This window comes from Mustela putorius, unplaced genomic scaffold (genome assembly GCF_011764305.1).
Source record: "Mustela putorius furo isolate JIRA1106 unplaced genomic scaffold, ASM1176430v1.1 tig00003853_pilon_pilon_pilon, whole genome shotgun sequence".
Taxonomy (NCBI): domain Eukaryota; kingdom Metazoa; phylum Chordata; class Mammalia; order Carnivora; family Mustelidae; genus Mustela; species Mustela putorius.
In genome coordinates this window covers 16,443,659-16,459,267 of record NW_025422005.1, presented here as the reverse complement: position 1 = coordinate 16,459,267, position 15,609 = coordinate 16,443,659, and the positions used below count along the sequence as shown (strand labels likewise).

At 50.2% G+C, this 15,609-nt stretch overlaps 1 protein-coding gene across 3 annotated transcripts in view; it reads right to left on the bottom strand.

Moving 5' to 3' along the window:
- The window catches only part of EPHB2 (EPH receptor B2), a 183,409-nt gene that overhangs the window by 7,486 nt on the left and 160,314 nt on the right, over positions 1 to 15,609 (bottom strand). The window contains exons 7-11 of one of the 3 annotated variants that reach the window (XM_045063934.1): positions 10,492 to 10,654; positions 8,366 to 8,474; positions 7,714 to 7,781; positions 888 to 1,010; positions 63 to 310 (exon numbers count right to left, since the gene is read on the bottom strand). In XM_045063934.1, coding sequence (XP_044919869.1) covers positions 63 to 310; positions 888 to 1,010; positions 7,714 to 7,781; positions 8,366 to 8,474; positions 10,492 to 10,654 — 711 coding nt within the window. The remainder of the gene's footprint in view (positions 1 to 62; positions 311 to 887; positions 1,011 to 7,713; positions 7,782 to 8,365; positions 8,475 to 10,491; positions 10,655 to 15,609) is intronic. The other 2 variants (XM_045063932.1, XM_045063933.1) reach the window with 2 other exon arrangements.

Here is a 15,609-nt window from a genome sequence, read left to right as displayed (position 1 = left end):
CTATGTCCACTGCTCCTTCTCCTCCCCATCTGCAGGCCCCTGGCACTCTTGATTTCCCCTACCCGGAGGAAGGAGTCCAGGGAGCCGTTCTCCATGAACTCGGTGATGATCATCACAGGCGTGCTCTTGGTGACAACACCCTCCAGGTGGATGACGTTGGGGTGGTCGAACTGGCCCATGATGGAGGCCTCACTCAGGAAGTCCCGGCGCTGCTTCTCAGTATAGCCTGACTTGAGCGTCTTGATGGCTACAAAGATCTCTCTCTTGCCCGGTAGTTTTAGGTGGCCACTGCATACCTCGCCAAACTCCCCTGGGACACACACACCAAGAGAGGCGGGATGTCACTTGCCAGGTGGAAGTGCCACCTCCCACTCCTTGTAACCTCCACTTCTGGGTCCTGAAGGAGCTTCTTCTCCCCAGTGGTCAACTTATCCTCTTAGACAAAGAACCCCTTTGTAGAATGTGGGGGCCCAGAAAGCTCCTACCCACCACTGGGTGTAAGAGTAAGCTCTTCACAGCTGTCCCATGGTATTTGGCTGGGCATGGGGCAAGGCTGTAGGGGAACCTGGGAAGATGGAGAAAGGGACCTGGATGAATGGTGGGAAGGACAAAGGACTAGACTGAGTCCAGAGAAGGGGGTTCTAGACCTAGGTCAATCTCTGACATGATGGGTAAGCTCCTTCCCAGCCCTGTGCCTCAGATTCCTCATATGTTGATGAGGTGATTTTACTGGGTGACCTTTGAGGACTTTTCTACCTTTGGTATTGTGAACCTTCAGGTCTTAGAGGATCCTCTGAAGTTCCTGCCCCACATCCTACCCTCTGCCCCAAGAGTACTCCCCACTCATGGCTGAGGCCATGGTACCTGGGAGAGCCCCAGACACCTACCTGCTCCAATCACCTGCTCAATTTTGACACAGGAGATGTCAATTTCCTTGGCAAACTCCCGCACTGCCTCATTGGGGTCCTCATAGGTGAAAGGGTCGATGTAGATCTTCATGCCTGGGGTCACTAAGGGATAAGACCAGCCTTGGTCACATGCACAGACTCAAGATGTGGACAGACAGAAAGGCTAGCACTAGTCTCTCTGTGGAGGGAAATACACACCCGTGCAGCCCCATAAGAACTGGGCAACCCTTTGCAAATCACTTGGCCTCTCTGGGCTTCAGTGAGCAGATGGAAATTGAGCTAAGTAGAAGGGTGAGAACAGAGAGCTTAGCAGGAGAAGAAATAGGTTCAAGCTCTTGTTCCAACTCTAAATGATTAGTAATGTCTTCCCGAAGGAGCTAAAGGATTGTCAGGATTGATTAACAATGTCTGTTATGGGTGTGGGCATAAAAGGATAGATAGGTTTGTCACTCTTGTGTTAGAGAATTAGGGGTGCAAAGCAAAGAAAAAGGAAGTCAAGAAGGAAGAGAGAGAGATTTGGAACAAAAATACAGAAAGAGTAGGCAATAGCCCATGTTCTTGGGTGTCTGCTGGAGAGACCTCTCTGTCTTTTTAGGCCTAATTAAAGCATCCTCTCCCTTAGGAAAATTCCTGGCTATCTCAGCTCTCCTAGGCAGGCCCCAGAGCCTGGATGGGCTGCCCATTCACCAGGGTCTGAGGACCCATGGTTTCTGGGGCCACTTCCCAAGTCCCTCATGAGCTAGGTCTTAAATCCTTCTAGATCTCAAATTCCCTGGTGGTCAACATAAGGCAGGACATGCGGCAAATTAATGTGACTCTTGATTTGATGTACTTTTTTATTTGGTGCAGAAATTAAGGGTGCCAAACACCAAAGACTTGGATGCCAAACACCTAATTCTGACCCTAGCACTGAGCCAGCAAAACACTTGGAAGGAAGGGAAGGATGATCCATCCCACCTTCTCCCTCCGAGGTAACTGGTCTTCCGCTGTCCAGGCCTCCCTCTGGCTTCCCCAGCTCCCTGCCCACATTCTCTTATTGCTCCAGGAGCCATGACTTTGGAGGCAGTAGCTCTAGGAGTAGGGAGCTGGAGCTCCTGGGCTTGACTGGAGTAAGGCTTAACTGGTTGGTGAGTGGGGCCACCAACCCTGCTCAGCTGTGTGACCTTGGACATGTTAGTTGACCACTCTCAGTGTCTGTTTCAGACATTCCAAGAATCTAAGGTTGGAACCTTTAACACATGTGTTGGCAAACCGGCCCACTGACCATTTGCTAAATGAAGTTTTATTGGAACACAACTTCCAGCATTCCTTTGCCTGTGGCTGTTTTCACACTCCGGCGACTGAATTGAATAGATACAATAGGACCACACAGCTATCAAAACTTAAAATATTTACTCTCCTGTCCTTTACAGAAAAGTCTGCCAACTGCCATTCTGATACATTAGATTTATTCTGGATTTTTTATGTGTGTGTTTGTCTAGCCCATCATTTAATTTATTTATTCAAAAGGTTTTATTTTTAAGTAATCTCCACCCCCAATGTGGGGCTCGAATAAAGCTCTTCATGCAATAGACACTCAGTGTCTACAGAGCTGAGCAGAATCCAGGCGATTGAGATAAAAGAATGATTGCAGCTACCCCTGGTCGAGCCCTTGTGCCCAACACTGCGTCAGGCTCTCGGTATGCATTATCTCATCCACACCCAACAACTCTTGGGGGAAGGGAATCATGCATCAATTCATGCATGGGGGAACGGCAGCTCAGAAAGAAAGTCTAAGTGATCTGCCCAAGGCCACATAGCTAGCAAATGGCACAGCTAGGACTTGAACCCAGGTCTGTCAGACCTGAGCCAAGGGCCATAGTGTTAATCATCAGACTCATGGCCTCCTGTGTGCAGTCCAACTAGATCTGGCCCAGGCCTCTTCCTCCTGGACTGTTCAGCCACAACTCCCAATCAGTGCTCCCCAGAGCAGGGACATCAGTTCCTGGGAGAAGCTCCTTTTCTGGCTCAAACTCAGGGCTCTGTGGGTCTCGGTGACTGACTTTCAGCCTCCCTCCAATAGGACTGGGGGAAGCCCTTTCTGTCAGGCCAGCTGCAGAGGGAGGACAGGAATGGGTCAGCCCCGGGAGCCCCGGGAACTGAGGAGAAGCACAGCAGGAACTCAAAGCTGACTCAGGCACTGCCAACTGTTCAGATGCCATCCCCGACCCTTGCCCAGGAGGGCTCTCCATTGTTTGCAAGAGTTAAGGCAAGTGTCTTCACCTGGCATTCCAAGCCCTCCGTGCTGGTCCCCAGCTATAGGTCCCTGCCCCTCTATATGCCACCAAAAAGAATTATTGGTCCAGAGATCCCAGACACACCTTATAATTTCTGGCTTTTGTGCTTTGTTCGTGGGGTTACCTCCACCTGCAATGAATGCCCTTCTCTTCCTCTCTGTGTCCAGATCAAATGTCACCTCCTCTGTGAAACCTGCCTGGATCCTTACAGTGGAGATCCATGCTCTCTCTTTAGGCTCTGAAGCCCTGTCTCTACAGCCACTTGTACGGCCCTGATGTCTATATGGCTCTCCTACCTTGTACTAAGTCTCCCATACGCATGCCCACAGCCTCCTGGCTCCCCTTTCTGGACCACTCTGCTGCCTGTGCGGACTTGCTTTCCACTCTCTCCCTCAGGGGGACAGAGGCCACGTCTGTCTAGTTCATGCTAAATCCTAGAACCCGGCACATAGAGGATGCTCATGAAATGCGTATTGAAAGAGTAACAGCATTGCCTACTGGACTGTCCTCTTCTCTTTCCGCCCGTTCGGGGTCATGGATGACTTTGAGAACTTGACAGAAGCTATGAATTCTTAGCTATGAAGCTAAGAATTTCTATGAAACAAATTATTCATGTGTGTGTCACACTCCCAGATTCAGCATATAATTTTGGAATGTTCATGGGCCCTTGAAGCTCTTGGGGGTCTGTGAACCCCAAGTTATGAGCTCTTGCTCTAGAATGTTTTCTCTGGAGTATGTGTGTGAAGGTGGTATTTAGTAGATGCTTAATAAACACTGATTGGATCCATGGCTCTGAGTTGTCCCTGCTTCTGTGACCCTCTGGTTTCATCTCACCGTTCATATCACAATCTGCTCACAATTCCTTGTGGGTTTGCCAGGCCCCAGGCCCTGGTCTGGGTACTTTATAGATACCTATCCAATTAACCCTCCCGACAACCCTACCTGGGAAATGCTATTATTAGGCTGAGCCTTATGAAATTGTTAGTATTTAACTGTTGCTGACCTACAAAGCAGGCAATTTCATTTGGCCCAACCTAATATTATCCCCATTGTTTGGATGAGCACACTGTGGGGATAAGAAAGGTTAGACAACCTGCCCAAGATGACACGGACAGAGCTGATATGGCAGACATGGGGTCTGAATTCAGGTCGTGTGGCTGTGAGTCTACACTCTCAGCCGCCAGGCTACTGTTTTCTTCTGGATGCCTTCCCATCCTGTGTCCTGGAATGGAAGGGGACACAGGACATGTCGTGGACATGGAATGGAAGGGAAGCTCCAGGCCCAGCTCCCAGGACGGGATATTTGCTGCACTGAAGCTGGCTGAGGATCTCTGCAGTCCGAGTCTCCAGAAAATACTGGGCTGTTGTTTGGATAACTTACGACTGCCAGGGCTACTACGTGCTGTCCTGAACCCAGAGGGGACATTCAGGATGAAGGAGGGAGGAGGAACCAGACATTCCGAGATCTTTGGTTTGAGTTCTGGATCTGCTGGTAATAACAGTCACAAATAAGCTGCTTTATGCGTTTGAACTGAGGATCAGTTTAATGATGTTATGAACTTGAACTGAGTTTATGAGTTTGAACTGAGGATCAACCGCACTATTGATATAGCTGTGTGCCCTTGGGGAAATTACTTAACCTCTCTGTGTTTCACTTTTTTTCATATCTACAATGGAACCAATAAACAGTACCTATCTCATAAGGGGACTGCAAGGATTAAATGAGAATCTTTTTAAAGGGCTTAGTATAGTAGTCGGGGGATAGAAAACACTGAATAATTGTGTTATATAATTGTCTATAGAGAAGAGTTGGCTATTATTAAATATTTTTAGGAAGCACTTTCATATCCATTAATTCATTTAATCCTCACAATTCTGTGAAAGAAGCATCATTCTGGCTACTTCCCATGTAAAGACACCAAGGTTCAGAGAGGCTCGATGACTTCCCCAAGGTCACAGAGCGGGCCATTGGTGGAGCAGGGATGAGAAACCAGGTTGGTGCCTCTGGGCCTCATCCAGTAATCACAGATCTTGGTCCTCATTCAGCACCTGCTGAACGACGGCACATGTGAGCCAGGGAGGGTGGCTTAAGTCAGTCACACGCATCTCCAGGCCTCAGCTTCTTCCTGGGTCCTGACCACACAGGGTTGCTAGTGGGTGTTAGGCTACAGGGCTGGAAGTGCTTTGAAAAAACCAAAGCCCTTCTTTAGATGGAGGGCGTAGGAGCTGAGCCTTAGAATGTGTTCATCCATGAACAAATCCTGGGCTCTATTTTAAAAATAAATCCCTGCTGTCCCCTGTTTCCTTGTTGGTGACTCACATGCTCAACAGTGATGTTCCCACGTGGCTCCAGGTAGCAGAGCGTGTGAGGACCCCCTTATTCCAGCTTAGCCAGGTGTGGGCAACATGGCGTGGCAAGGAGTGTGGACCTTGGCTTTGGCCCTGAACTGCTGTGTGACCTCTATGGGTCTTGGTTCCCTCGTACTCAATCATATTACAAGGATAATTTTAAGGATTAAATGAACAAATGCACGTAAAGCATTTAAACAGGTCTGGGCAATAGAGTACACTTGGTACAGTCAGTCTCTATCTATAACCATGATTTCATTACTTGGGGAAGAGAAGGGGGTGATGTAATTTATGACTTTTACGTTTAGCGTACAGGTGATTTTTTAAATTTCAGTGTAGTTAAATCGTTCCGCTTTTTTCTTGTGAGCCTTCCACTGCTTTTAGGCTTAGAATATCAGTGACATAGTTACCTAATTTGTCTCCTGGAAATTTTTAATGGTTTAATGATTTTTTACATTTATGTCTAAAATGATTTTTTAAGCTCAGGAACTTTTACTTCAAATTGGTTGTTAACCCAGAGGCTTGCTATTGAGAACTCCTTGACTCTGCTCTCTCCTGCACACCCCACATCCAATCCTGCAGCAAATCCAGTATTTTCAGAACACGCCAGAATCGAGAATCTTCCCTGGGTGATGCCAACAGCCACCTCACAGCTCTCTCTGCTTCTGTCGTACCCGGCACCCTGCAGCCCTGTCACTCCACTTACCCCTCAGCAGCCAGAGAAGTCCTGTCAAAACTGTAACTCAGACCATGTCAGTCTTTGGTTCAGACCCTTCTAGAGGCCCTGCAATGGCTGACAAGGATCTGCATGTTGGGGTCTCTCCTGCCTTCTCACTCTGCTCCAGTCACACGAGCCTCCTGGTTGTTCCTAAAACCTGCCAGGCACATTTCAGCCTCAGGGCCTTTGCACTGGCTCTTCCTTCTGCCTGGGAGGCTCTTCCCTCCGGTCTGTCCACACAGCTCGTTCATGTGTCTGCTCAACTAAAACCTTCTCAGTGAGGCCAACCCCAACAGTCCTATCTGAATAACCAATTCTATTGATCTGAACTTGCAATTCTCAACCTGTCACCCTGTTCTATTTTGCCTTTTGCCATAGTGCTTTTATCTTCTAGCAGGCCATGCGCTTTTCTCAGTGACTACATGTATTTCTTTTGGTCCCCGTCCCTCCCATCAGAATCTAAGTTCTGCAAGGCTGGGGATATGTGGTTCACTAACTTGTGTATCCCCAGCTACCTAAAACAGAGCCTGGCATACACAGTAGGTCACAAAGACTGTGTGACATGTGAAGGGTTACGCTGATGGCCTGTCTTACCCAGTGGCATCTCAGAAGCTGTACCCCACTGAGTACAGTTTGAGAAGCTATATTGGACCCATGTGGAATTCCTGCCTACTATGTGAGTGGAAGTGAGCATGAAGCTTCTCCCCACTGCCCCCTTCACCCCAGCCTGCCCTATGTTGGTTCTGCAAGGGTAAAATCGAGAGGAATCTATGTCTCTGCAGGGCCCCTTGAGAGGGGCCATCTGCTCTGGGGGTGTGGCACCTGTGTGCCCCCAGCCCTGGCCTGAGATGGGATAGGACACTGGGGAGGCACTGGATAGGGGGCAGTGGTTGTCAGAGGGATCACTAGGAAAGAGTGACAGGGCCCGCCACCTCTCAGGCCAGAGCCTGGGGTCCTCAGCATCTCATGCAACTCATGGATTTATTGTATAAACAGGGACCTACTGTGTGCTAAGTGCCGGGCAGTGTGCTGGCGTTCAGGGACACTGGTGAGCATCAGTGTCTTGGGACCTCCCACCAAAATGTTGGGGAGACAAGGACATGGCCATCATGAGGCAGCCAGGTAAGGGGGCGCTATGCAAGCACAGACCAGGCCCTAAAGTCAGGGTGGGGTGGGGGTCAGGGGAGGCTGCTCAGAGCGGTTTGTATATGCGGCGGCTGAGGCTGAGGCTGAGGGAGACGGAGGGTCACACCGGTAAAGAGAAGGCGGGCGATGCTCCGGGCAGAGGGGACGGCAGGTGCAGAGGCCAAGAGGGGAGAGTGAGCTTGTCCCGTTCTGGGAAGAGCTCAACATTCAGTCTGGCTGCAGCAAGGTGGGAGGCAGTGGCAGGAGGCTGGAGAGGTTGCTGGGGAACCGACTAGCAAAGGGTCCAAGGGTGCCGGCCCCACTGGGGCATACGTACTGTGGCCACTGGTGTAGTGCTGCAGCTTGTCCGTGTATTCCGAGTCAGCACGCTCAAACCCCCGTCTTCTGGAACAAGAGCAAAGGGCTGGAGCCACCTGCAAGCCCCTGGGGAGCTGGGAGCCACAGTAGGTGATAGGGAGAGGGAGGGCAGGCCCTCAAAACCACACCCCTGCCAGAGGGCTCCCTGTCAGTCCCTGGCCTAGCAGTCTCACCCCTCCTGGACACTCCCCCCACCCCATCGCTTCCCATCTCTCCCACTTCAAGTCCAGGCTCACTATTTCCGCATCCCCTCTCCGGCCAAGCCCCTTTCAAAGTCATCTCCCATGGCCCCGGAAATGCCAGGGGCTTCTGTCCATCTGACCTTATGGCCCTGTCTGTTCTACAGCCGGATCTAAGGAAGAAGAACATTCCTTCACACTGAAGTGTTAGTGTCTCTATGTGCCCCCTCCATGAATAATGGACTTGTCGAGGCAACTCTAGCCCGAAGGGATGGACTGGAGCGAATCGTGGCCATTTAGGTAGGAGGCCTGCCCGGACCTCTCCCTGGCCCTGGGAATGATGGGAATATCCCTTCGGCTCACAGACACTGTTCAGGATCGGTTGACTGGATGGACAGCTGGGCCTGGATAGGGCTGGGGGCACCCACCCACCTGTTGCACACGATGGCAATGACGACCACAGCGATGAGGAAGACCAGGCCAGCCGCCGAAGAGCCGATAATGAGCGGCAGCTTCTCCTGGATGCTGGTCTGGTACTCGGCTGGGGGAGAAAGCACGCGGAGTGTTGTCAGCCTGGCTCTGGGAGTCCTAATGCCCCCCACCCCGCGAGGTCTCCTGGGATCCCCAGACTCTGTTCCTGCTCCTGAGACAGCACCTGTCCCATGCCCAGATGGAGAATGAGCCAGTACTCACTCACACGTAACCTTGAACGAGTCTGTGGACTGAACCAACCCTTAGTTTCTCATCTATAAAATGGGCATCATACCTCAATGTTGATATGAAAATCAATAATAATAAGAAGCTGACATACAGAGGGGCAGCCGGAAGCCCAGACTCTGAGGCCAGACTCCTTAGGTTTGAATCCTGGCAGTGTCTTCCTGCCTGAGACCTCTGGTAAAGGAACTTACCTCTCTGCGGACAATAGTGCCCATCTCGAGGGCTGCTGTGTAGAGCACTCAGAAGGACAGGTAATAGGATAGTAACCGCTCAGTAAATATGAATTATTACTGTTATTGAGTGCTTTATTTTTGGGTCACTGTACTAAGTATGTTACGTGTCTTGTTTGATTCTCAGAATCCTCCTATGATTCAGTGCCTATGAGAGCCCCACGTACAGATGAGGGCACTGAGGCTTAGCAATGCCATGACTGGCTTGGGGTCACACAGTTAGGAAGTGGCCAAAGCCAGGATGTGAACCCAGCTTTGTGTCCAGGCTTGAAAGAAATAATGCATAAAATGCCCCCAGCCTTGGCTCGGCTCTTGGAAACCACTTAGCACATCTTCAATGCCATCAAGACCATCATTGTTTTTAATGTAATTATTATTATATCTCGTTTGCTTCCATGATCAGACAAGAGCTTGTTGAAGTCAGGGACCAGGTAAATTCTGGGTCCTCAACACCAGTGTGCATTGCTGAGTTAATAAAGGATCTGGTGACAGTCCCCCATGCCCCAGGTCGATGACACTCATCCAACATGCAAGAGGGCCTAGAAAGCTGAAGATGCTGGTCACAAGGGGGTGAGGCTTCACAGAGGAGGTAGCTTTAGTGTCCTGGCTAAGACTGTTAGCCTTAGGGAGGATGTTTGTGGTAAGACAAGAACTCATGGGTCTCTAAACCTCTGAGATGCTCAGCTAGGCAAAAGCCAAGGCCCATGACCAGTGGTAAAAGCAGATGCTAAGAGGGGACGTTGCCAGAGTCTGGTCATAAGTAAAGCTATTCTGGAGCTTGGCTGGTTGGTGAAAGGGCTACCAGACTCACGGGAACGACAACTGTGACCTTAACTCTGTGTGAGACCTCATGCCAACTCTGGGCCAGGTTCTAATGGTTCAGCCCCTATCTTTACATTAGTTTGATGATGATGATCATGATAATGAGATAGCTGTCACCATCCCCGTGTATAGATGAGAAAACCGAGACTCAGAGCTGCTCATGGCCATACAGCGCTGACTGAGCACTATAATTTCTATCTGTCCATCTGTCCATTCTCTTAATTCTGTTGTTCCTCAAAATTATTAGAGCAGGAAGTATACTGAGAGACCGTGGGGTCCCAGACTGGGAGACACATAGCTCATGGGCTGCCGCCTCCCCTTCTCTTGTCCAGGGCAGATATCACTGATCCATCCCAGCACTTCTTCCTGCCAAACTTCAGGATTCATCTCGACCCAACTACAAGTCATTGGAACAGCACACAGATAAACGAGGTGTGCTTTCAAAGACTGAATATGACGCTTTCATTTTGTAGATGAGAAAAATTTGGACCAGGGAAGGGAAGTGACTTGCTCAGAATGTCTCTGCAAGTTAGGGCAGAGCTCTGACAGTCCCACAAGAGGAAGCCACCTGGCTGATGGGATGGTGATGGGGGAGTCCACGTGTTTTCCAGCCACAGACATGGGGCCTCTCTGGGTGGCTCGTTCCTGACCAGCAGGGAAGGGCTGACATCTAGAAGAGGGGACACCTTTTCTTAATTTGTCCAAAGGCACTTGGAAAGAACGGGGGCCTTCTGATTTATTCTGTTGGTGGAGCCAGTGGCCTCCTCTTGCCCTCTGGATGTTGCTCACCTTCTGTCATGGTCTGGAAGTACATCTTGCCGCTGTAGCGCCCGTAGCCCGCCACGGTGCGTGCCCGCACCTGGAAGACATAGATGGCGCCGGCTTTGAGGCCCTGCACAGTGACCGTGTTGGTGGGGCTTTTTATGGCTGTGGCGTTGTACTCACTGAGCTCCTGCCGAGGAACAGAGAAGACTGTTAGCAAGCTTGTTGCCCACAGTGGGCCCAGAGCCCACTCCTGCCACTTGGGGTGACTTTGGCCATTGGATAAACATCTGTGGTTCCCGATTCTTCATGCCCTCCCTGTCACAGAATTTCACACCCATACTTTTTGCATGTGACTTCCCAGGACCTCCCACAAAAGAAGGCAGACTATATTTCTCCACTTGTGGATGCCAAATTTATCCATGTGTCTTGCTTTGGCTCTTGGAACGTTCTAGAGGACATGATGCAAGTGGAAGCTTTACTTGTGTTTGTTGAGTTGGCTTGGCCTCTTGTGCTCCTGCCTTCGGCCATAATGGGGCTGAGCATGGTGTAACAGCTGGTTCCAGAATAAGAAACATGTAGGAAAGACCTTGACCTAACTCCTAGGCCACTTCAGCTGACACACAGACTCCAACCAATAAGTAAGAAAATAGGTGTTTGGAAGCCGTTGTATTTTGGGGACTATTTATCTCGCAGCACCATCCTCGCTGATAGCTGACTAGTACACACACGCCCAGCGGCCACTTCGTGCAGACCCTGAGGTCTAGGCTGTGAGTTCCTGGAGACAACAGGAAGAGGGCCTGCCTTACCTGCTTCTTCGTCCTCCTCCCTGCCCCACGCCTTGATAGCTTATGTGGAAGGATCCCTGTTCGGCTACAGCACACTTGGGTGTGGCAAGAATTAGGGCCCAGCTAGGGGAAATGAAGCTGAAGGTCATGTATGAGCCGGTGGCTGCTTTGGGACTCAAAACCAGGCTCCTACAGGGAGCTACCTTTAACATCCAAGACTTGAATACCCAAGACCCCATGTTCCCTCCTTTGAGGGCTGCAGAATTCCAGTTCTGCCTTGTGGACCACCAAGGGTGACCCAAGGAGTACGGGATAAGACAAAGATGAGATGCTGCCATGGGAATGGAGCTGTTTGAATTGGAGGCAGGTGCCCACCAGTCTGTATGATGCTCGTGCAGACAGCTGTCCACTACCCCCCCCCAAACCTTTCCCAGACACCCTCTTTGCACGAGGCCCTGGGGACTCCCAGGGACCAAGGCACAGGTGCTGGATTCAGAGAGCTCAGTTCAGAAAAACAAACAGTGTGGAGCCTTCAGCGCTTGGAGGATCACGAACGCCTCTGAGAAGCTGATGAAAGCTACGAGCCTCTGTGCAGAAAAATGCACACCTGATTGTGCATGCCAGTCTCGTGCATGTGCGCTGCACAGAGCCCTTGAGAACTCTCTCAAAACAATTAAATTCAGGGTGCCTCATGTCATGACAAGCACCAGAGCCTAGAGGTTAAGATCACAAGTTGGAGCCAGACTTCCTGGGTTCAAGGCCTGACTCTCCTACTTATTACCTTCGTGACCTTGGCATGTTTCTTTCTTTCCTTTTTTTTTTTTTTTTCCCTTGGCATGTTTTTTAACCTCTCTTGCCTCCTTTTCATCATCTGTAAAATGGGGTCAAGAAGGGTCACAGCTATCTCAATGAAATGCCTTACTGTGAATAAAGCACTGATACCAGTAGGGTAAGCACAGTGTGTGTGTGTGGGGGGGAGCATGTGTCCTCGCCTGCGGGGGCATCAGGTGAAGTCAAGCAATGTTCTCTGCAGGGTGGGGTTGTGCAATGGAATTCTGAAGAACAAACAAGTCACCCAGGTCAAAAAGGGGGAGGGCATGCTTGGCAAGGAGTGCCAGGTGTGAAGGCAAGGAGGTGAGAAAACTTGGGACATGGGGGCTAGAGAAGGGGCTCACCTGTGAGAGCTTCCTCCCCACCCCCTCACACCTCCCGGGGAGCAGCACATAGGAAATCTCTCTTCTTGAGCCAGCTCATCTGCCTCCTCCTCCAGGAGCCTACTTGACCTCTCAGCCAGATGTGCCTTTCCTCCTCTGAGCCCTGGAGCACTTGTGTGGATGCCCCAGGATGGGGTTTCTGCTATTTCCCCTCATCCTAGGCACAGGCTGATCACACAACCTTGACCATAAACTCCTGAAGGAAGTGGCTGTGTTCTATCCCCCTGTATTAAGCACAGAGGCTTACACACAGAGACCTGCCCCAAAGCCCACAGGATAAAGGCTGTACACTTTAGTTTGGCATTCCAGACCCTTCACGACTCGCCCTTTCCCAGTCTTGCCTGCCACATCCCCAGAGTCCTCCAGGCTCTAGTCATACCCAAAGGCTTCCCCTCCCTTTCTTGGTGGGCCTGCCAGATTTAGCAAATAAAAATGCAGGATGCTCAGTTAAATCTGAATTTCAGATAAACAATGAATAATTCTTTTGTATAAGTTTTTCCCATGCAATATTTAAACATAATTATACTAAGAAATTATTTTTTAAAAATTTAAATGTAACTGGTGTCCTATATTTTATTTGGCAACCCTACCTCCCCTGGACACTCTGAGCCTTGGCAAGTGCTGTTTCCCCTATTGGAAATACCCTTTCCCCATCTGCCTGTTCATCAAGACTTAGTACGAGGACTACCTTTGCTGGGGAAATTTCTCAGATGTCCCAGAAAGAGTTGCAACTCCATTGTCTCCTTTCCCACCTGTTGTTCTGATATGCGTGTGTTTTCTCCAAGGACTATGGGTTTCCCAAAGGCAGAGACCTTGTCTCATTTATCTCTGGGACTGCAGGCTCAGCACACAGTAAGCGCTCACTAACTAACCGTGGGAAACAAATGAATGAACATTGTAGACTAAAAAAAAAAAGGTCTATGAACGCAGATTGCAGTACCAGGATTGTCCACTAGGTGCCGCCAGCCAACATGGCATCCGCTCTGGTTTGAAAAGGGGATGGATTCTGCAGACTGCGTGGGTGGGGGGGTCCACTTAGAGAGGGAGGAAGTTTTCAGTTCCTGATTATAGGATGGAGATGGGAGGTCATGCCAGTGGCATAGGCGCCTCAGGAGAATAAGGAACGAACCTCATGGATTGCTTCTCTAAAGCAGCAAACAGCACAGAGCGGGGGATTGGAAGTCATTTCAAATGTCAATTCTTCCCCTTACTTGCATTGTGACCTTGGGAAAGACCCTTCACTCCCCTGGGCCTCTGTTTTCTACTCCAGAAAAGGAACAGTAAATGCCAGCCTCTCAGGGTTGATGTGATCAGGTAGTATCTGGCCCAAAGCAGCTGCCGGAAAGACCTTAGTTCTTCTCCCCCTGGGGCTGGAGCACCTTTTTTTTTTTTTTAAATATTTTTATTTATTTATTTATTTTTAAAGATTTTATTTATTTATTTGACAGAGAGAAATCACAAGTAGGCAGAGAGGCAGGCAGAGAGAGAGAGAGAGGAGGAAGCAGGCTCCCTGCTGAGCAGAGAGCCCGATGTGGGGCTCGATCCCAGGACCCTGGGATCATGATCTGAGCTGAAGGCAGAGGCTTAACCACTGAGCCACCCAGGCGACCTGGAGCACCTTTTCTGAATAAGGACTAAGCATCAACAAGTTAGGGGAAGCAATTTAGTATTAAATCCACTAGTCCTGGAGCACCTGGGTGGCTAGGTCGGTGAAGTGTAGAACTCTTGATATCGGCTCAGGTCACGATCTCAGGGTCATGAACGGAGCCCCACGTCGGGCTCCACGCTCAGCACGGGGTCTGCTGGAGAATCCCTCTTTCCCTCCCCCTCCTCTCCCCCATCACTTACTCACACTCTCTAAACAAATAAATAGATAGATAAAATCTTAAAAAAAAGAAAGAAAGAAAGAAAGAAAGAAAGAAGAAAGAAATCCATTAGTCTTTAGTTTGAATCCTTATCTGGAGACTACGGGCCGATGAGCCACTGGGTACATTTCTTAAGCCCTCTGAGCCTTGGTCTTCTCGTCTTGAAAGTGGGATAACACCACCATATGCCACACAGAGTGGGTGTGGAGATTCAATAGGAAAAAAATGGGTAAAGCTTTTAGCATAGTCTCCAGCTCACATAAGGACTTAATAAATATTGGCTCTTGTCCTTGTTCTTATCAGCACAGGGACAGGATAAGCCTTCACCAGTGCTCATGAAATGGATGAACGAATACAAAAGTGAGCGAGTGTGGGAACAAGCCTGTCCACGTCCACACTGGACAACCGTCCACACTGCTCCACATACCCTGGACCACAAGGCAGCCTGGGCCGTCATAGCTCATCTCCACTGCCCTCAAGCTTCCTTCCCTTCTGCTCTGCCAAGGAGAGATTTCTGTTGAATACACACGAATCGAGGAGGCCTACAGGGGCCCATGTGCCATAGGTGGCCCCACAAAGGAATCCTCCTGGATTTCTGGGGGAGCCAAAGCCAGCATGAACCTGTGTGCTCTGGGACAGCTGCCCAAGGAGGCCACCTCCCCCAGGACACCGGAGCTGATGGAAACAGCCAGCACCAGGCTGGCCAACACCATTCGTCAGCCGCATCCAGAAGCCTTCCAGCAAAGTGGTTTTTAGCTCCGGGCTCCGGGCAGGCTGGGAAATCCCCAGCGGAGCTGGGGCAAGGCCAAACGGAGAGCCTGCTCCAAAAAGAGCCCTTTCTAAAGAAGGAAAGGAGGAGTGGGAAAGAGGGTGGGGGCAGGGCCCGCATGGGACTGCAGGGCTCGCTGCCTAACTTCCCTACCTGGGAAGATCTGCGGCCTTCATTAAAGAAATCAATTGCAGGCACCAAGAGGATTTCAAAGTGTTAGGGAAGAGTCGGCTGTGGACTTGTCAGGAATCCATCCTACATTCTAGCTCTCCCTCCCTAATGGAAGGGAGCCCGAGAAGCTGAGGGTCGAGACCGTTCCTCTCCCTGCGAGGCCATCTCCTCTGACACCAGCCATCACTCCTTTTTCTTTCTCTCCTTAGACCTGCCATCCTCCTGATTTGGTCCATCTATTTCCGTTTTATCTCTGCACGCCCCCCTCTCTGTTCTTGGCTCTACCTTTCCACCCCTGGCAAGCACCGCAAGTGCATCTCCGCGTCATAAACCCACAG